This window comes from Pyxicephalus adspersus, chromosome Z, assembly GCF_032062135.1.
Source record: "Pyxicephalus adspersus chromosome Z, UCB_Pads_2.0, whole genome shotgun sequence".
NCBI classification, from domain to species: Eukaryota; Metazoa; Chordata; class Amphibia; order Anura; family Pyxicephalidae; genus Pyxicephalus; species Pyxicephalus adspersus.
In genome coordinates, this window is record NC_092871.1 from 53,823,137 (window position 1) to 53,841,535 (window position 18,399).

At 38.9% G+C, this 18,399-nt stretch overlaps 2 protein-coding genes across 6 annotated transcripts in view; one reads left to right on the forward strand and one right to left on the reverse strand.

Moving 5' to 3' along the window:
- The window catches only part of FKBP15 (FKBP prolyl isomerase family member 15), a 40,693-nt gene extending 39,523 nt beyond the window's left edge, over positions 1-1,170 (forward strand). The window contains exon 30 of the mRNA XM_072431532.1: positions 481-1,170. Coding sequence (XP_072287633.1) covers positions 481-561 — 81 coding nt within the window. The 3' untranslated portion in view covers positions 562-1,170. The remainder of the gene's footprint in view (positions 1-480) is intronic.
- Positions 1,171-1,992: 822 nt separating this feature from the next.
- Positions 1,993-18,399, reverse strand: part of LRSAM1 (leucine rich repeat and sterile alpha motif containing 1) — a 70,595-nt gene continuing 54,188 nt past the window's right edge. For 4 of the 5 annotated variants that reach the window (XM_072431395.1, XM_072431392.1, XM_072431393.1 and 1 more), the window contains 3 exons: positions 14,124-14,196; positions 13,102-13,241; positions 1,993-10,090 (listed from right to left, as the gene is read on the reverse strand). In XM_072431395.1, the coding sequence (XP_072287496.1) occupies positions 9,965-10,090; positions 13,102-13,241; positions 14,124-14,196 (339 nt within the window). In that variant the 3' untranslated portion in view covers positions 1,993-9,964. The remainder of the gene's footprint in view (positions 10,091-13,101; positions 13,242-14,123; positions 14,197-18,399) is intronic. The other variant, XM_072431394.1, reaches the window with a different exon arrangement.

Here is an 18,399-nt window from a genome sequence, read left to right on the forward strand (position 1 = left end):
GACGGTGCTGTATGTACAGCATCGTTCATGCATCGTGCACTCCCTTGTCGTTGGAAAGGATCTTTCACGATCCTTTCCAACGACAAGGGGCTGCAAGATGCATGAACGAAAACAAAAATTGCAAGTGTGTACGCAGCTTAAGAAAAAGGTGATCACCTGGGATGTTTACTAAACAAAGATGGCTCCATATTTCTGGAGAAACAGATCCATGCATTGGGAGGGTATCGTACTACACAGCCAGATAGGTTGAACTATATTCATTAAGTCTAATTGAGGTAAGATTACCCCTCACGAAGACTTATTTACAAAGAACCCAGAATATTGCCATCCATTCTGCTATAACTGTGCAGAGTTACACTTAACTGCAGCTCCTATTTTGCCATTCTACTCCTACAACTCCTGTTTACTGCTTCTTACTGAGAATCAAGTCTAAAGTTTTCTTTTTACTTTTGTTAAGCATGGTCTTGGTTTTCTTTCCAGAGCCTGAAGGGACGTCCACCTCCAAGTCCTCTTTTTGGTGATGAAGATGACGAGGAGGATGATTTGGATTGGTTAGGATAAGAAGAAATAGGTGTTTATCTTGGAGACAACACTATAGACTAAAGCCTCAATTCATAAGCAGACAAGTGTGCAGCCAGCAGTGCTATGGACAGCAGGGGGGTCCTAATGTGACCTCTGCACTACGGAACCTGCAGCCATCTCTGTGTTGCTTAGCAGTGCCAGAACCAAGATTGAGCTCACTGTAGTGGCCAACTCAACTATCTTAGTGCCTGCAAATTGGAATAATTTATTTAAAATACTGGATGTTTGCAAAGCATATTGTGAAAGTCCATAAAGAACAATCAACCAGATCTGTATTCAAGTGCACAAACTACAGAAACCCTTATTACATTTCAAAATAACCTGTAATGCACTGCTAAAAGATTCACCTAAAAGATGGCAAGAAATAGGCAGTTTTTTTTATCAAAGTGCAACACATGTCTAAAAGCAGGACTTGACATCAGGTCAGTACAGAAAGATTCTCCTATTTGAGTCCTGTTTGGTGCCATCTGATCATGTATCATTCAATAATGGGTATTAATGTTTCTGATCATATCTGTATTACAGTTACTAATTGCTCTTTATATTGCCTGAAGCACAATATGCTGAAATAAAATTATTTAGGATGAATGCATTCTCTTCATACCTCCATTCTGGATAAGTATTTAGGTTTTGTGTACGTGTTTTTTGAGGTTTTTTTTTTTTTTTAGTTGTTTCCATGCCTACTGCACCCCAAGCTTGAGTTACTAATGGGCATCTTGCAGCTAAATAATCTGATGTGAGAGGGTCCAATGTGAAAGGAAAAAACTGCATTTGCTATATTATGTCCATGGAAAACCTTTATTTAGAGATGGTGCCTAATGGGTCAGTCCTTGGCTTTTTAAATCCCATATACTACATGAGCTCCTCATGTATTAATTAATTAATAATGTCCATCTGCTGACATAGGTGTTCCAACTCCTTCTGTTAAATGTCCTAATTTCCCATAATATAAAAAAAAATATAGTAGAGTCCTATGTCATGTTTTCAGCTAATGTACTAACTCCAAACTATTTTATCCAATTTTTTTTTTTTTTAGTCATATAAGAAATTTCTGAAATATGAATATCAGGAACAGCTGTAAATAAACCAAGGGGTCAGACCCATTTCTACCTAATAATAATATTAAATGTAATTTAATAGTGCCATAGCTTAGGGTTGATTCCTATTATGCATTTTTTTTAATGTGCCGCTCAGTAACCCATACCACAACCAATTACGTTATTTGGTTTCTATATTTGGGACACTCGCCTGCCATCCTTATCTTCCATCCCAGTCTTGTTCTATCTCATGAAATAATCCCTAATGATTTGTCTTTATTTGCAGCAGCCAATAATTAATTATGTCATGGCAGAACAATACGAAATACTTATGGTTCCTATAAACTACTGTTGCTCTTAAAATAAAGGTAGATTTTTGATGAAAAAAATTTTCATAGCAGTTTTATTTCATTGTTTACAGCATAATACAATCACAAACCATGAAATCCTAAAGAAATGCAAAACATAGCCATGAGTAGTAATATAGCTTCACCACAACACAACAGGTACCATACTGACATGACAGACCATGAATATCATATAAATCCAGGATTCTTAAAAAGGAAGTATTGATGTTCCCTATAGCATTCACACACTTTTGCATCCTGCAAAAAGTAATGCTGCGATCTGACTGGTGACTATCAGGGTATTACAATGAAATACAGAATAAACTAGAGTAAAAATATAACATTGCAGAAGGAGGTGATGATTACTTTCTGCTAAAATTTTATCTAGTGTTTTCTAATGCTGGTGTGCACACAGTTTTCAGCTATCAGAATGGCCTTCCCTATTCCTCAGTGTGCATCTGTTCTGAGGCAATCTCCCAAAATGGTGACATTTTCCCATATTACCTGTTACAGGGACATTTAAAACTATAAAGAGATTTACCTACTTCCCTGTGCTATCGAAAAATGGTGTGTGTGTTGGTGGGGGGTCATTTGAATAAATGCAGTTTGGAGTATCCAAACAGTGATTTTTGGGTTGATATTAAAAAAAAATCTACATTGGAAAACAATATTGTTCTGCTTGCAAATGGTGAATGCAAATGATAAATGCAACTCTCTTTCAATAACACTGTATTATTGCTAGGTGTAAGACATTTATGATTCAGAAAAGTCATGGTCAGTATTTAGACTTGGATTATTTGTCCTGCATGACTCTGTAGATATCGCACAATCCTGGTGTGAAAACAAGAAATCACTGTAGTTTTTGTGCTTCCATGGTATAGCATGAAATTGTGACGATCAAAAGTAATCTGTAACCTGAATTGTTACATTATTTTTTCTTTTGTCACCTGCTGTGGCAAAATTAGAACAGTATATATTGGGAACTGAAAATTAGTCATTTGCACCAGTGATATTTGCTTGACAAGGTGACAGACTTCGTTCTTGATGTCATGTTTTGGTGACTTTCTACTTATTTGAAAAATATAAGAAGAAAGAAAACACAGCTAAGACTAATGATCAGTCCCAAAGCTAAACAAAGTCTCAAGCTGTCTGCAGAGAAAGAATTGGATGTTGGAGATGGATGGGCTTCAGACAGCGCTACACGACGACTGATCCCCAGTAGATAAGTGCTCCGGATTTCATGCATGTACCTTCCTCCCCATAACTGGCCCTGGTCAGGAACCAGAACATCACTGACTGTAAATATGGACAGTTGAGATGATGGATGGTGATCTTCAAAAAGTGATAGTGACACTCTGCTGCTGGAAAATTCTGAACTCTCAGATAGGACATCCTCAGAGGTGGTGCTGAACACAGTTGCCACAGAGTCTCTACGTAAGGTTTCCTCATCTGTCTTTAAAGCTTGCACCCCTTCCTCAGGTATCATGGTCACACTGCGGCAGAATGGACACACTACAAAAGTCATCAGTAAGCTGTGGCAAACCAGCTTCATCAGACAGTGCAGACACAGAGTGTGCCCACATTGCAAGGTCTTGGGTGCTCGAGACTTTGCAGAGGTCTTATAAGCTTCATAACAGATAGGACATTCCCCCGGACTGACCCCAATCTCTGATTCTATGGATGGAAGGTCCATGATGGCTGGGAACCCTCAGAATTCTTGCTGACCAGATTGGAGACACCAATACATTCAATGCACGTCCCAACTGTTACTTGCACCAGCTGCCCCCTGTGCATCTACTATCATCACTTGTAAGATTTGACTATGGGGGCAACCACAGTAGAGAATATTGCTTTTAGTTTGCCAGTCAACTCAGACACTTTGGCCACATCTTCAGATCTATCTGCAGCAAGTCCTGGCAACAAACAGTAAACATTTCAGTTTATTTTCTTGTGTTATAGGAAATATGGTAATACTGACTAGATGATCCAGGAAATAATTTTGGCTTTCACAGATTCAGGTATTTTCTGGTGTTTCTTTTTCTTCTCCTTAGCAGCAAGTCAAATATCGTTCATCTTTGTTTTGAGACAAATTCTGAACAATGTGCACATCCTATCCCCCCCCCCCCCCCCAGCAAAAGCGAAGAAATTAATTATCAGTCTGTGGAATCTGCAGGCTCAGACTAAGCGTTGAAGTCTCAAGAAAAGGGGATATTGACTTCTTCTGAAAGGAGCTTCTGCAATTTCTTGTTGATGGCTCAGAGTTCTGAAAATCTGTGTCTTTTAAAGGTCCAGCTGCTATAGTGTGATCCCAAGAAGCTAGCAATAACTAGCACTCCTAATCATCGAGCTGTGGAGGGTTCAGGCTGAATGGACGTTTAAAAGCTTTGCAGAGATCTTTAAGTCCAGTGGATTATGGACTTCGAGTTTATAATTAGGACATGGTCAGTGTATTTATCAATAACTAACATGTTTATAACTTTAGGTCGGAGAAGAGTGCTCAAATTGGAGTACAAGTGAGTGGTGCCTGATGGTTGGACTTTGTTCAAACTCCTGTCCCTGAAACTGGTTAAGAGAACGTGTTTAAGGCTAGAGACCCAAGAAGTCCTATTGTCTTAAAGGGGTGTTCCAGCTTTAGATACAAATAAAGTGTAACTCCTCCTGTGGGTAAGTGTATATTTGTTTTTTTTTTTATATATATATATATATATATATATATATATATATATATATGTTAAAAAGGAGCATGGGGGTGGGAGAAGTCTGCTCCAAGCCAGTTTATAAGGAAAACAGCCAAGTCACCCCAGACATCACTTCCAGCCTATTTGCACTCCCTTTTGAAATCATTTGGTGGAACACCCTGATTAAATGGAGCACTCTCTCCCCTGAAGAGAACAAGCATAGAGAATCGGGGTATCCTGCTCTGAAAACAACAATGACACTACAACTCATCAATATATATTAATACATATTGTTAAAGCTTCTACAAAGTAATGATCCCGTTCTCCCAAAACACACAAAAGCAAATCAGTTTGCATCAAGCTACAAATTTGAAGGTGTCACTCACAGCTCTGTAGTGTTCTTGCTTGCATAGCAGCAGTCTGTTATCTCTTCACATGAAAGCACATGGAGATAATTGACTGCACACCCATCATCAGCATGGAGTGCTATGACTTGAGATGGGTGTGGTCTTAAACCAGGGCTTTAAAATGAAGTTGATAATTTCAAAATATTATAATACATAAACAATGTTTGGAGGTGCTGAATATTTGTATTTATGATTTTTATTTATGTAAGAATTTTACAGTACACTGACATTTTCTGTAATTTGATTCTATGTTGCCTTTCTGCATTTTTGTCTTTTTTTTCAGTATACCATGGGCAGGTTAACATCTCCCTCTATGACATTGTTAATGTGTGTATGCACAACCTTGAAGTAATACACAATTGGACTCAAACATTCATGACAGAAAAAGAAATTATAGCTTAAGGTACAGAATAAAAATATTTTTCTGAATAATGGAATCATAACCTTGTTAAAGATAATACATTTTTAATATATGTAAAATAAAAACTTACAATTTATAAAACGTTCAGACTTTTTGTTGTCATGTGTATAACACTAAATGTGAAGCTTCACAAATTTTTTTTCTGTTTTGTTTTTATTTCAGAGGCTGCCATTGAGATTCTTACTCTGAGTAAGTTGACCATCACTGCGCTACTGGCACCGTTTGCACTTTAACTCCTCCTGTGAGATAACAGTAACTGTAGGCCCAGAAACCAGGATGGGGTATCTGTCCAACAGTTTACCTGAATAAATAAACTAATAATTCTGCACAATAACCAGTCACAGAAATGTAGTCATCCATGCAAAGGCACTTTATTTTATTACATGTACAGAATGCAGTGGGGAGGGCTTCCCCCCCCCCCACCCATTTAATGGACCAGTGGCACAGCAAGACACACACACACCTTCAAGAAGTTGCATATAGTGTATACAGCATGGCGTTTACAGCATGCTATTTAGCAGCTTCCTATTGTTCCTGAACAGCAGAGTAGTTTTGGTAGGTAGGTCACCCTCCCAAATGTCAGGGAAACCTCTTACGGTCCAGACTATGTAGTGGAGAAGCTTTCATTATCTTGCTCCAGAAAAAAAGTGCCAGGGCTGTCTGTGATCTTCCCTGAGTCTAACACCCCTTTTTGGAAGCTGCCAATGGAACCAAGCTGGAGCTGCAGCAAGCATAATTTGTCATGACCAGTTCACTTTTAAAAAGACAATCATTTACATAGCATAACTGCTTTGTCCCCATGGACCAGTCATGATGCAGCACCGAACACTCTGCCCTCACAGTTAATGGAAATCACTCCTAACAACCAGCAGCCATTGGGAGCACTCCCTACTGTGGTGTCATTGAATACAAGCCAAAGAGCTCCCGTTGTTATGGAGTTCCCTTCACATATTAAAAAATGTTTATTGGGATTGCCCTAGTTTCCAATAAATTTACATTAGATTTAATGTATTAATTGATCTGAATGTCTAATTCATTAGACAGTAATAAAGTATAAACCTAAATCAGAAAGGAGCATTAAAAAAAAACTTTTTTGGCCGAAGAGGTAGTTTGTTTTTTTTAGGCACCTGCTTGTTTCTGCTAGTTATAAGCAGTATACAACAAGCTTTTGTAAAGCAGGTTTTCTGACACATTTTAAGGAAAGCTCCAGTGTGGGCATGGTAAACACAGCTTTTAATGCTGAAAAACTTTAAAGAAGCCATTCCAAAGTGGTAACCTAAAGTGGCAGTCAGCACTACCATGATGGTCAAAGTGATGCCAAGTTATACTTTTAAATCTTTTGCTGCCAGGCTATTTGTTTATATGCACATACTAAATTGCATGTGTAGTAAATTGGCATTTTTGTATATCTGTGCACCCAACACATTGGCATTCATATAGGGGGGGGGGGGGGGGTTCTAAACCCCTAAGACACCTTGATCCTATTGTGCAGGTGACAGTTTCTCCTGAGAGACATGAGATGTCTATAGACTCCTGACATTTGCTAGGCTGCCCCGCGGCAGTGTTTGTAGTTCAACCCATATGACAACCATGGTAAAGACATCATAGAACATAAAATATGCTGTTGGTAGGATCTCCAGATGAAAAAAAAACACTTGAAAAATAGAAATTCTTATCCAACCACCTTATCTGAGGGCCAGTAATTCACAATATCATTTTATTTGTAGGTTTTGGTACTCTTTAAAGCAGCACATTTTATGATTACCTTCCAAAATGCATAAAAATGGGCGTGGGAAATTTTTTCATTGCCTGAAGCTTGAGTGCTCACAAACCCACTAAAACAGCCACATTTTGTGTTAATTATAAGGATAAGACTTTGTGGATACAAAATGTATTTAGCCTAAATATATGTAAATATGACTGGGTCTCCTTACAACCTCTCAAAATTACTTCAGATTTTCAAGGTGACTCATCTCATTTTAGAAGAAGTGATCTTGAATATAGCCCCAATAACAGCAATGGGTCGGGCAGTAAAAGGATTCTCTAATATTAATTTAATGACAGGTTTCCTTTTAGCAAAGGTTTATAGTATAGTAATGTGTGGTTTTAACACTAGATAGCCACATGCAATAGCCCTGTAACATCTGATTGGTGGGGCCTGAGAGCATTAAGCTGCGTACACACTGCCAATTTTTGTCGTTGGAAAAGATCTTTCACGATCCTTTCCAATGACAAGGGAGTGCACGATGCATGAACGGTGCTGTACATACAGCACCGTTCATGCTCTATGGAGAGGGGAGGGGGAAAGCGACCGGAGCGGCCCCCTGCTGCGCGCTCTCCCCTTCACTTTCATTACGATCGGCTGTCGTCCATCGTCCGTGGATCCGGCAGGTCGGTCGTCCGGACGATGGACGACACCGACACGACAACGACTGTACACACGGCAGATTTTCGCCCGATAATTGGCCGATGCCGATTATCGGGCGATAAAAATCTGACGTGTGTACGTAGCTTTAGTCTGCCCACAATTTCAAACTTTTTTTTGGTGGCCCCTTTTACTAAAAGCAACTACTTTTCTCCTAACTGAGCTTTCTATTCTTTCTTCAGACATTTCGGTTGTGTAATCTGCAAATGTAATCTGCTTTGATTACATTATTTACAAATGTATTCTGCTTTGTAGATGCTATAAAATGTAGGTTTCTACTATTATTATTAAACAGGATTTATATAGCGCCAACATATTACGCAGCTACAGGATTATTGAAAAACTGCAACACTTTAGATTTTACATACTGCTAGCACTTACTGGAGGGCCCCTCATAGAGCTTCTCTAGTTAACTTTAAACTCTTCACCTTTAGCTGCTGTCATCACTCATTCCTGTACAATTAACCTTCTGGTCAATGATTTGCCTGGAGTTTGGGAAGAGTCCGGAGGACCTGCTCAAACTGCAATTTTTTTGCCTTTTCCATAATGTTCTAGAATGCTGAAAAAGACATTAGGGAAAAAAACCACAAAACGACAAGCTGCTGAGGGCCAAAACATGCACAGCCTTCTGATTTCTGCTAACCCATTTTCCCCCACGCTGGGCATCTAAAGCTTTACTGAAAGGGCAAACTTCCACCGTCCAGATACTTCTAGAGGTGGAATTTTGTAAGATCATAATCCACTAAAAGATGAGGGCTGCAGTATTTGTGTCATGGAGTTGAATCATGGGAGAAATCGGGTAGAGGACATTTCCATAAAAACAATAAATCGATTTTATATATGCTCTATTCATCTCCCAGGCTGCATCAAGAGCAGAGCATTTATATATAGGTAGATGTTTTCGTAGGAGAACAACTTCTTTCCATTAGTTGGCCTTCAAGGCCCATATGCAACAGCAGGGCTCCCTGAAGTATCCAAGTAGGTTTTGTGACACCCACAAAATTTGATATAACCATAGTAAAAAAAAAAAAAAGAAAAGAAAAGAAAACACACACTGGAGATAAACTTTACTTTTAAACACACTGGAGTATTGTCAGCTGGAGTGGTCTCCTGTTGGCTCCCTGTGTACGGATGGGGCAGATTGGCTCAGTGAACAAAATGGCTGCTCTGGAAGCTATAATGCCCGCCTGCAGAAGCTGTGACCCACACATCATCATACATAAAAAAAATAAAAAAATTAAATTATATATACATAAACACTAATATATGAATATTATAACATATTACAAAACAACACAATTTCCTCAATTACCACTAAATATTCCAAGTAATATGGATACAGGGAAAGAACTGTGCTGGGTAACCAATAATTGCCAGCAAGGATTGAGTTTTGTAACCTGAAAAGGGGAACAACAGTCTAAAATAAAAACAGATATAAATACATAGGATTTCCTTTGACATTGTTAAAAGTTGTCAGGAGTTTTAAATGACCTTGCTAACACTTGCATCTGGCACTGTGGAGAGATGTCTGCACAGTTCCAGATTCTGCACAAAATATGAGGGGTCCCCAACATCCCAGCTGAGTTTTCATGTATTTCATATCGTGGAAAATGCACCAGCAGGAGCTGAAACACATACAACTCCCAGGTAGATAGAACAACAGAAATTATGGTAGGGAGATCTCACTTCTGGAGTGTCCAAGTTTACAGAGAAACCAATCTCAGTTCATAAACCTCTACAAATAACTAAAAAAGCTCAGAGACCTGACCCTTTACATCACACACAAAGGCTCAAAAGCACAGTATAAGTGTAAATAATGTAGACACATTAAGATATTGCGATACAGCAGACCTTCACTGGGGGCAGACAAGAAGTGGAAACAAACAGATGTATAATAAAATACACTGGTGGATGTATATGGTATTGATCAAGATCATATATGATTCACAGATTAAGCAGGAAGTATCACAGATTAATACTCAGCAGCTCCAATTTTCCCCAGTCTTGATCCTTCATGGCTTTCATGTTAAGCAGCTGTAATGTTCCCAACCTTCCCCCAGGCTTCTCTTAGGTGCTGTTGTAGATTCGAATGCGCTGGGCAATATCTCTTCGGCACAGTGGGCAGGCCTGGAGGGCATCACCACAGTTGCTGCAGCAACAAACATGACCACAGGGAATGAAAATAGACTGAGCCTGAAAAAGAAACATTGTTTATAGAGTTACAACAGGTGCCTTAGCACTTACTGAACAACTGTACAATCACAAACCCTGTACAATTTACTTTTTCTTTTGAGAATATTGAAAACCCAAATCCTTGTCAAAATTTTTATTTCAGATAAATTAGGGAAGAATTAAATGCTCGATCTGGTTTTTTTATACTACCTGTGTTTTGCTGAGATTTTTCACTGCAGCCACATGATGGATGTACAGCAGTAATGTCTATGTATTGCATGTATTGAAAATGATGATGTGAGGTGAGATAAATTAGGGAAGAGTTAAATGCTTGGTCTGTTTTTTTTTACTGCCTGTGTTTTGCTGAGATTTTTCACTGCAGTCAGGATACTGAGGTCTGAATGATTGCTAGTTAAGTGTTCATTATAAACATGATCATTTTAAGCTATGTTCACACCTCTTGGCTTCTGCTTGATGTCCCATAGCTTCCCCTGGCAGGTTTAATGGCTGTACAAAAATAATTTAATGTATGTGAGCGTTCTTGGAATATATTTGATATTAAACTATAATTTAAAAAATAAAAAACCTCTTCACATATATGTTATGCATATATTTTTAATTTTAGAATACTTACCTCCTCCTTCCTGATGAAGCAGACTCAGTTCTGTGAAACGCGTTGAAATAAAATAAATAAAGCTACATGCACCTGTATTAAACCTCAGTAAAGTGATGTTTTAGTGCAGGGGTGTCAAAATCAAATAAATACACAGAGGGCCGAAATTTAAAACTTAGACCAAGTGGAGGGCCAAACTTGAAATTTATTGAAAAAATTGAGGAAGTTTTCTACTTCATCCATATTTAATAAAAACAACCCCTCTTCACACACTTTAGGGTTGAAATGACTAATTTCTATGTAAATATGCAGCCTGTGTGTTGTTCATCCTCTCACATTAGTTTGTCTGACACTAAATATTACACTACGCAGTCTCTATGACAATGCCCTGGTAGTCAGGCACCATGTGACCATTGCCTAGGCTTTGTGTCACATGATGGGTGTACAGCAGTAATGTCTATGTATTGCATGTATTGAAAATGATGATGTGAGGTGGTAACTTAGGTGGGCGGGCCAGATGTAGGTCATTTTCATAATTCTTTGGGGGGCCAAAAAAAAGGACCTTGAGGGCCCACTGATTTGGCCCACTGGCAAGAGTTTGACATCCCTGTTCTAGTGCAAATATAGGCTTGTATGTAATGAGGAGGCTTGCATCATTTTTGTACATTAAGGTTTTACATTATATGTTGTTTTACAAAATATGTTTTAACAATGTTTGAAAATAAAATATAAATGGTTTTAATATTAAATTTAATATATTGTGTTAATTGCCACAAAAAAATCCCTTCCAAAAAAAAGTGAGAAAACCCAATTTTCCCTAGAAATTATGTTCACACGTCTGCACATAGAAAAATAAAAAAGTGAGTTGCTAGGCACATTTTATGACCCATGCATAGGGAGGAAATACATGACTAGGAGCACAGGGAGCACTAATCAGAATTTGTCACCCTTAGGTTGGGTCTACGCAGTCTTAAAAACACATGTAAACGTTCCTACCACGTTTTTACGCACTTTTACAATAAAAAGCTTTTAAAAACTAAACGCCTATGACGCATTTAACCACAATTTTGCGCGACTTACATAGTGTTTTTAAAAGTGAATAAGGAGACTTGAGAAAGTTTAAAAGTTACAATAAACACACAAATTTAATAAATTACTTTAACAATAAAGTCTGGTCTTAAATTTTACACATATTTTTAACCCTTTCAGGGAATGTGTAAAGGGGTTTTATGTACCCCTGTACTCATTCCGCAGGGTGGGGTGGCGGAGATCTGGGAATCTTCTTCTTAAAGGGGGCTTCCAGATTCCAATGTCCTGGTAAAAACACTTATAAAAGTCCCCATTGTTTTCAATAGAAGCTTTCATAAAAATCTTAAAACCACTTGTAAAAGCTTTTATGGAAATAAGAAGTAGGGTTTTCAAGTGGTTTCAAGCATTTTTCCCACGTTTCCCGCTGTTTTAATTTTTAAAATGTTGCAAGGAGAGTTATGCATGAAACCCCCTGATTTGGATTAGTACTTTAGAATGCATGGGAATTTCAAACATGGGCTCTTTAAGCCTCAGGTTAAACACTGGGGAAAATGTCCGTGTAGATTCAGTCTTAATAAATGTTAGAAGGTAATCAATGCTTAAAGAAATCATTGTTAATTTCTTCTGCAGATGCTAGCTGACGGCCATGATGACTATTTGGTTTTAATAACGAGTCCCTAAACTAAATACTTAGAAATGGATGGCTGATTTTTTTCCTGATTTGCATACTTGTCCTGGTCATTGAATAGGAAGGTACAGAGGGTCAGCATAACAGACAAGCAAAAATATTTGTCTGGAGGACAGGGGTGGCAGTCCTCTTTTTTCTCCAGGAATTGCAGCATGATTGTGAGAAGTACTGCTTTAATCACGGGAATATATCTGTTATGTATTAAGGAGTCACACTAACCTAACAATCATTTGCAGTTCACAGTGTTATCATTATGGTGAAAGATGTTCTCTGGAGCATTCAATAAAGCTAATGAAAGATGTGACTGTATTTAGTATCAAGGACTTTATATCATGCAAGATGGTTCATGCAGAAAAAAAGTGGAAAAGTAAAGAAAAGGGGAAAAAAATCTGTTCTATTTATTCCAGAATTTTTTTTTTTATTCAAATGCAATTTGTGCACATGTCTCGCAGCTAGAGTTTTAGGGAAACTACAATTGTTTTTCCATAGAAAAAAAAATGTAATATTGAAGGGTATGTCATGTGTCTGGCTTGGGTACAAAAAACAAGCAGTAGAGTTCTTCTTTATAAAAAAAATTGTAATAATTGATTGAGCATTAAAAAAAAAATCATCACTGAATGGGAGGAAGGCTTTCAAGAGGACTATGATTCCATTGCTGCAATGATCAGACATTAATACTTTGCTGTATCTTCAATCTCTTACCTCTTGCTCCATGCAGACCACACACTCCGAGTTGCTGCTTGCCACATCAGGTAAGAGGTCAGGGGGTGCTGTTGGGCTCAATTCACTGGCAGATGGAATGCTGGGCTCTGGATGATTAGGTGTCAGTTTTCCCAATTCTGCTTTTATCAGATAACAGAATTATATTAAAATTAAAGTACAATATATAGAGAAAAGGTAAAAGCTACTGAACAATATCAAAAAATAAAAAACAAGTAATGTAAGTTTTTTTTTTTGCATACACAGTGCAAAGTAAAAGGTTCACCTAGCTTTCTCCTTCCCTAGCAGGTCAAACTCAATTTCTTCATTCCCTTGCAATTTCTTAATGGCTACTGGGAGTAAAATTCCCAGCATTTACTAATATGGGTGTAAATTACTTGTTCCCCTTCGTGTACATGATAAAAGTCACCTGACTGGTTCTATGCTGTCACATGGTACTGGGGAAAAAGTTTGTAGCCCACTATAAGCTCCGACAATTCACTTTGGAGCAGAGGTCCTCAACACCCGGAGAAGGACACTGCTTGGGAAGGCGCACCGGCCGGAGTCGCTGACCACTTCTCCTAGAGACACTGCAGGCTCAGGGAGGTGGGCGGGTTGTCTTTAGCATCATGACGTCACTTTGGGGGAAGTTTTTTCCCTTTTGAGTGACACATGGCTCCAAGTGCATGTGAGGTCCAGAGTCCGTGTGTTTAGTGGTCCGTGACCTGCAAAAGGTGGGGGACCACTGCTTTAGAGCTTACACATGCCTTTCTTTCCCTGGTTATGGCAGCATTTGAAATGCATTAAGAAAATAAAGTTCTGAGCAATGACTGCCTGTAAAAGTATTCCCCTGTAAAATAGACAAAGTTAATGACCAGCTCTAAAAGTCAGTTATCCAGGTGAAATTTGGATTTCCCCTGTAAGTTGTAGATAGTAAAATGTTTTGTACATGTGCACAGATGTGCATTACAGATTAAGTTTTACCTGATAATATTGCTTTATGTATGCTGAACATAAGACATTACCTTTTCTACTTCTGCGAATCTCCTGGGCTCGTTCAATAATGGAAATCTGCAAGCCAACTTCTTCCACACCAATCTGCATTAAAAAAGAAAATATATATGTATCATGAAAGAAGTCTCTGGTTGGTTGGAAGAGGAACATAACAAACAACTGACACAAGTACAATAACAAACTACTAGAGGACAGATCATACATTGCAATGCCAACTACCACTAGAGGGAGACTCACTTAAAATCCACATGGACAGACACACAGGGAGATACAAATCGTACATAAAATCTGGTATAATTTATGGGTTGTGTAGCAAACTGAATGATTTCCCCACACTTCTAAGATTCCCCAAGCTATCCTGTGAGCTGGAATTCTTAGCACTATTGCCTACCCACAAACACCAAACACAATTCTGCCACTACCTGCAAATAGCCCACAGGCTGGGCTGCCAGATAGCAAAACACATTGACACAGATATATATATAGGTCTATGTCAGGTACACACAAGATCTTACACAGATTAGTAGCAAATATACAACCAAGCCTATTGGGCACCAGAGGTACTATGCAGCTATGCACACATACATTATTACACACAGTTCCTAAAGAAATTATGGGATTTGGGAACATGATACTCAGACCAACATATATATTTATATTTAATAACAGTGGGTGGTTCTCCAAAGGTGAGATATACCCCTATTTATTGTACAGTGCTGTGTTATATGTTGGTGTCATATAAATCCTGTTTGATAATAATAATATTAAAATAATAATAACACCACAGGTCAATACCAAATTTTTTAGATAATCATCAGAAACCACAGCAAATTTTTCTAAATCAGTTTTTCAAACAGATTTCAGATCTGTTTTCAGTTTTGAGTACTAATATAGTTAAAATTGTACATGCATATATTTTGTACTAAAACCTACCGTGTTTCCCCGAACATAAGACACTGTCTTATATTATTTTTTTCTCCAAGAAATGCCCTAGGGCTTATTTTCAGGTAGGGCTTATATTTTGAGAACAACAAACCGCAAAAAAATTAACATTTATTTCAAACGTTATCACATTCTGTGACATCATGGTAACTCTGTAAGTAAGCTGTGTGCTGTGTCCTCCCTCTTCTACCCTCCCCCCCCTCACCAATCAGTCCTGCATCACTGTGCTCTGGAAGAGAGATGGGACAGCCTTATCCACTCTGTTCTCCCTTCACTCCCCCCAGCACAATCAGTTCTGCACTGCACTGGAGGAGAGGTGTGGCATCCTCAGCGTCCTCTCTTTTCTCCTCCCCCCCACCACGATCATTTGAGAAGGAGAGATGTGACAGGCTCAGTGTGCCCTCCCTTCACATCTCTCTCTACAATCATCAGCTCTGCCCCCGGAGAAGTGATGGATTGTCTGAGCCTGGAATACTCGTACGTACTGGGTAGTGATGTTGTGACAGTCCTGCACTCGTGTGACAGTCTGTGATGTCCTTTACTTCCTCCCCCACCACTATGTACATTATGTGCTAAAGATATTCTACGGTATTAAGCTAGGGCTTACTTTCGGGGGAGGGCTTATATTTCGAGCTTGCTGGAAAACAGCCAAAAATCCTGCTAGGGCTTACTTTCGGGGGGTGTCTTATTTTCGGGGAAACACGGTAAGCACCATTGAAGTGAATATTAAAACATCTTCAGTTCGAAGTAAAATAAGGAACACAGTGATATGGATCTACTGAACAGTGTCAGTCAAGTACCATTGTTTCTACAGAAATGATTAGAGTATGATTTTCTTGTGTACTCTTTGTCTGGATTGTCGCAGTTCAGCATCCACCAGTAGTCAGCCATCATACTTTCATTCCAGAAACCTTGGTAGCTGGTACTGAAAATCCACGGAGTTTGATTTACCCATGGCCTTTACAAGGTCCTTCATCAAGTCCAACTTGACATGGAGGGGTGGCAGAAATAGTTTATGCAGATCAACCAGAGGCAGAACTTGACACTGCTTGTTCCGGGCTAGGGATTTCTTGGTAGGCAATCAGGCTTGACATAATGGTCTCCCGTAGATTGACTGTCCTACAGGCATAGGAATCAGCAATATTTTGTGACTCCTCCTTGCATTCACATCAGCAAGCCAATGACCTTTAGATCCCCACCAAAATGTTCCACTGATGTGTTTTATACTGGACTGCTTCAAGTAGTAACTTCTTGTTGTCTTAGGACTCCTTTAGGTTACCGGAATGGGCAATCGGTAAATTTGGTTTGGACTTACCATTATGCAGTAAGACTGCTTTCAAGCTTATGAAGATACACCATTCAGATGGAACATGGTCTTGTGACAAACTGTTAAAGAGTACATTTATATCATGACAGTAGCACAGTGAGCCATCACTAGTGAAGAACGTTGTCAAGTTATGATTTTGTTTTCTGTAGTGAGTTACAGTTAGACCCTTTGCAAGCAAGTGCTTCCGTTTCAGCCTCGTAGCAAGAAGTTCTGCTTGGTCATTGGAGAGATTAAGATCACAAACTAGATCATTCAGCTCTGCTTGTTTAAAGGTCTCTGGTTCTGACTCTTCATCAGCCAAGTAGTCAGAATCAGATGATTCTGGGTTGTTACTGGCTGCAACTCCAGCACATTCCCCATCATCTTCTACAGAACCAAGTCCATCATGTGGCAGTACCAGAACTGGCAATTAATCATCATGAGGAACAGGCCTAATTGCAGAATGGAGGCTGGGATTTACAATTTTGTGCTTGGTTTTACCTGAGAATCCACTTTGGTTGATGCAGCAAAAATAGCAGTCGATTAGATGGTCTTGTCGTTCTCACCACACCATCGGGATTGCAAATATCATTGCTGCTTTACGCCTATTAGGCCAGTCATGCAGTCCATTGGAACAACTGGTACAGATGACACGTGATGTCCAAGATTTATCCTGGTCACCAAGTCAGTAGCCGAAATAAAAATTTGTATCTTTTTAGGTTCAGTGGTAATTTGGCGATGTTGTGCTTTCGACGTGAATGAACCACACACGTAACAGAAACTGTCTGGATCATTAAGGCAATTTCTAGGCATGATGACATATGAAATAAATCGCAGTTATTGAGGTCTCTAACCTTAAAAAAAGAAAACTGTTGTTAAATGTTGTAATATGTTAAGGCTATTCATAACAAATTTAACACAATATATAATTAGCTGCATCACAAAAACTAGACGTGTTAGAGAAAAACTGAAGACAGATTTGAAATCTGCATCAAAAATACTACAACTAATACTAATACTACCACTTAAAATTTTATCTGATGAAAATGACATGTTAAACTCTGTAATGTTTTTTTGCTAAATAGCCAATGGATCAGCAGTCACCAACCAGTGGCCTCGGCCGGGGGACCCCTGAGCAGAGTCAGGAGAAGGACCCCGCTGGCAGGGCACACCAGCCAGTGCCGCGGACCATGTTCCCCATACAAATCCCAGGCTCAGAGAAGCGGGAAGGTTCTGTCCCTGGACACAAACCGCCCACTCTTCCATTGCAGGCTCAGATCGACGATGGGAGAATGGGTTGGGTTATGTCATGATGATGTCACTATGGGGGAGGTTTCTCCCCCTTTGGTTGACATTTGGCTCCTCGCGCATGTGCGGTCAGGAGCCGGAAATTTTGGTGGTCTGCAGGAAAAATGGTTGCTAAGGGTTCCTTAAGCAATGAGAAATTTGTGCCTTTCAGGTCAATTTTGTTTCACACCAATTATTGTTTTGCTATCTGTAAACATAATATTCTTCCCACTGACCACCAATATACTGTGAGATGTGGATATAGTATTTATAGCAGTTGTTCCCCGAAGACCTGAAAGTTGTTTCAAAGGTTCCCCCGTGTTCAAAAAAAAAAAAAAAAAAAATCAAGAAATCCTGCAATAGGCTATATGGACCAGGTGCTTCTGTAACTGGGCCAAAACTAGGGCAAGGTTACCAGTGTGTGGTCCTTGATGCAACATAATCAGTATTTAATGGTGCCCATACAAGTGTTTTGCTGGTCTGTAGGTGGTTGGTAAAAACTATAGGGTATCCATATGTACCCCACAATGTACTCTATTTGAGGTTTCATTGGGGATGAGCATATTCTTCTTTGGAAAATTCAGTCAAATTCAGTTTTTACGATACAGGGTACCCTCCATTTTTGTCAAAAAAACATACAAATTTTACATACAATGAAAAAATAATAACTTGAATGTACTGTTTATTTCATTTTTTTTTGTTCATACAAAGGGTTTATTGTTACTATCATTACTATGACATATTTTTACAGT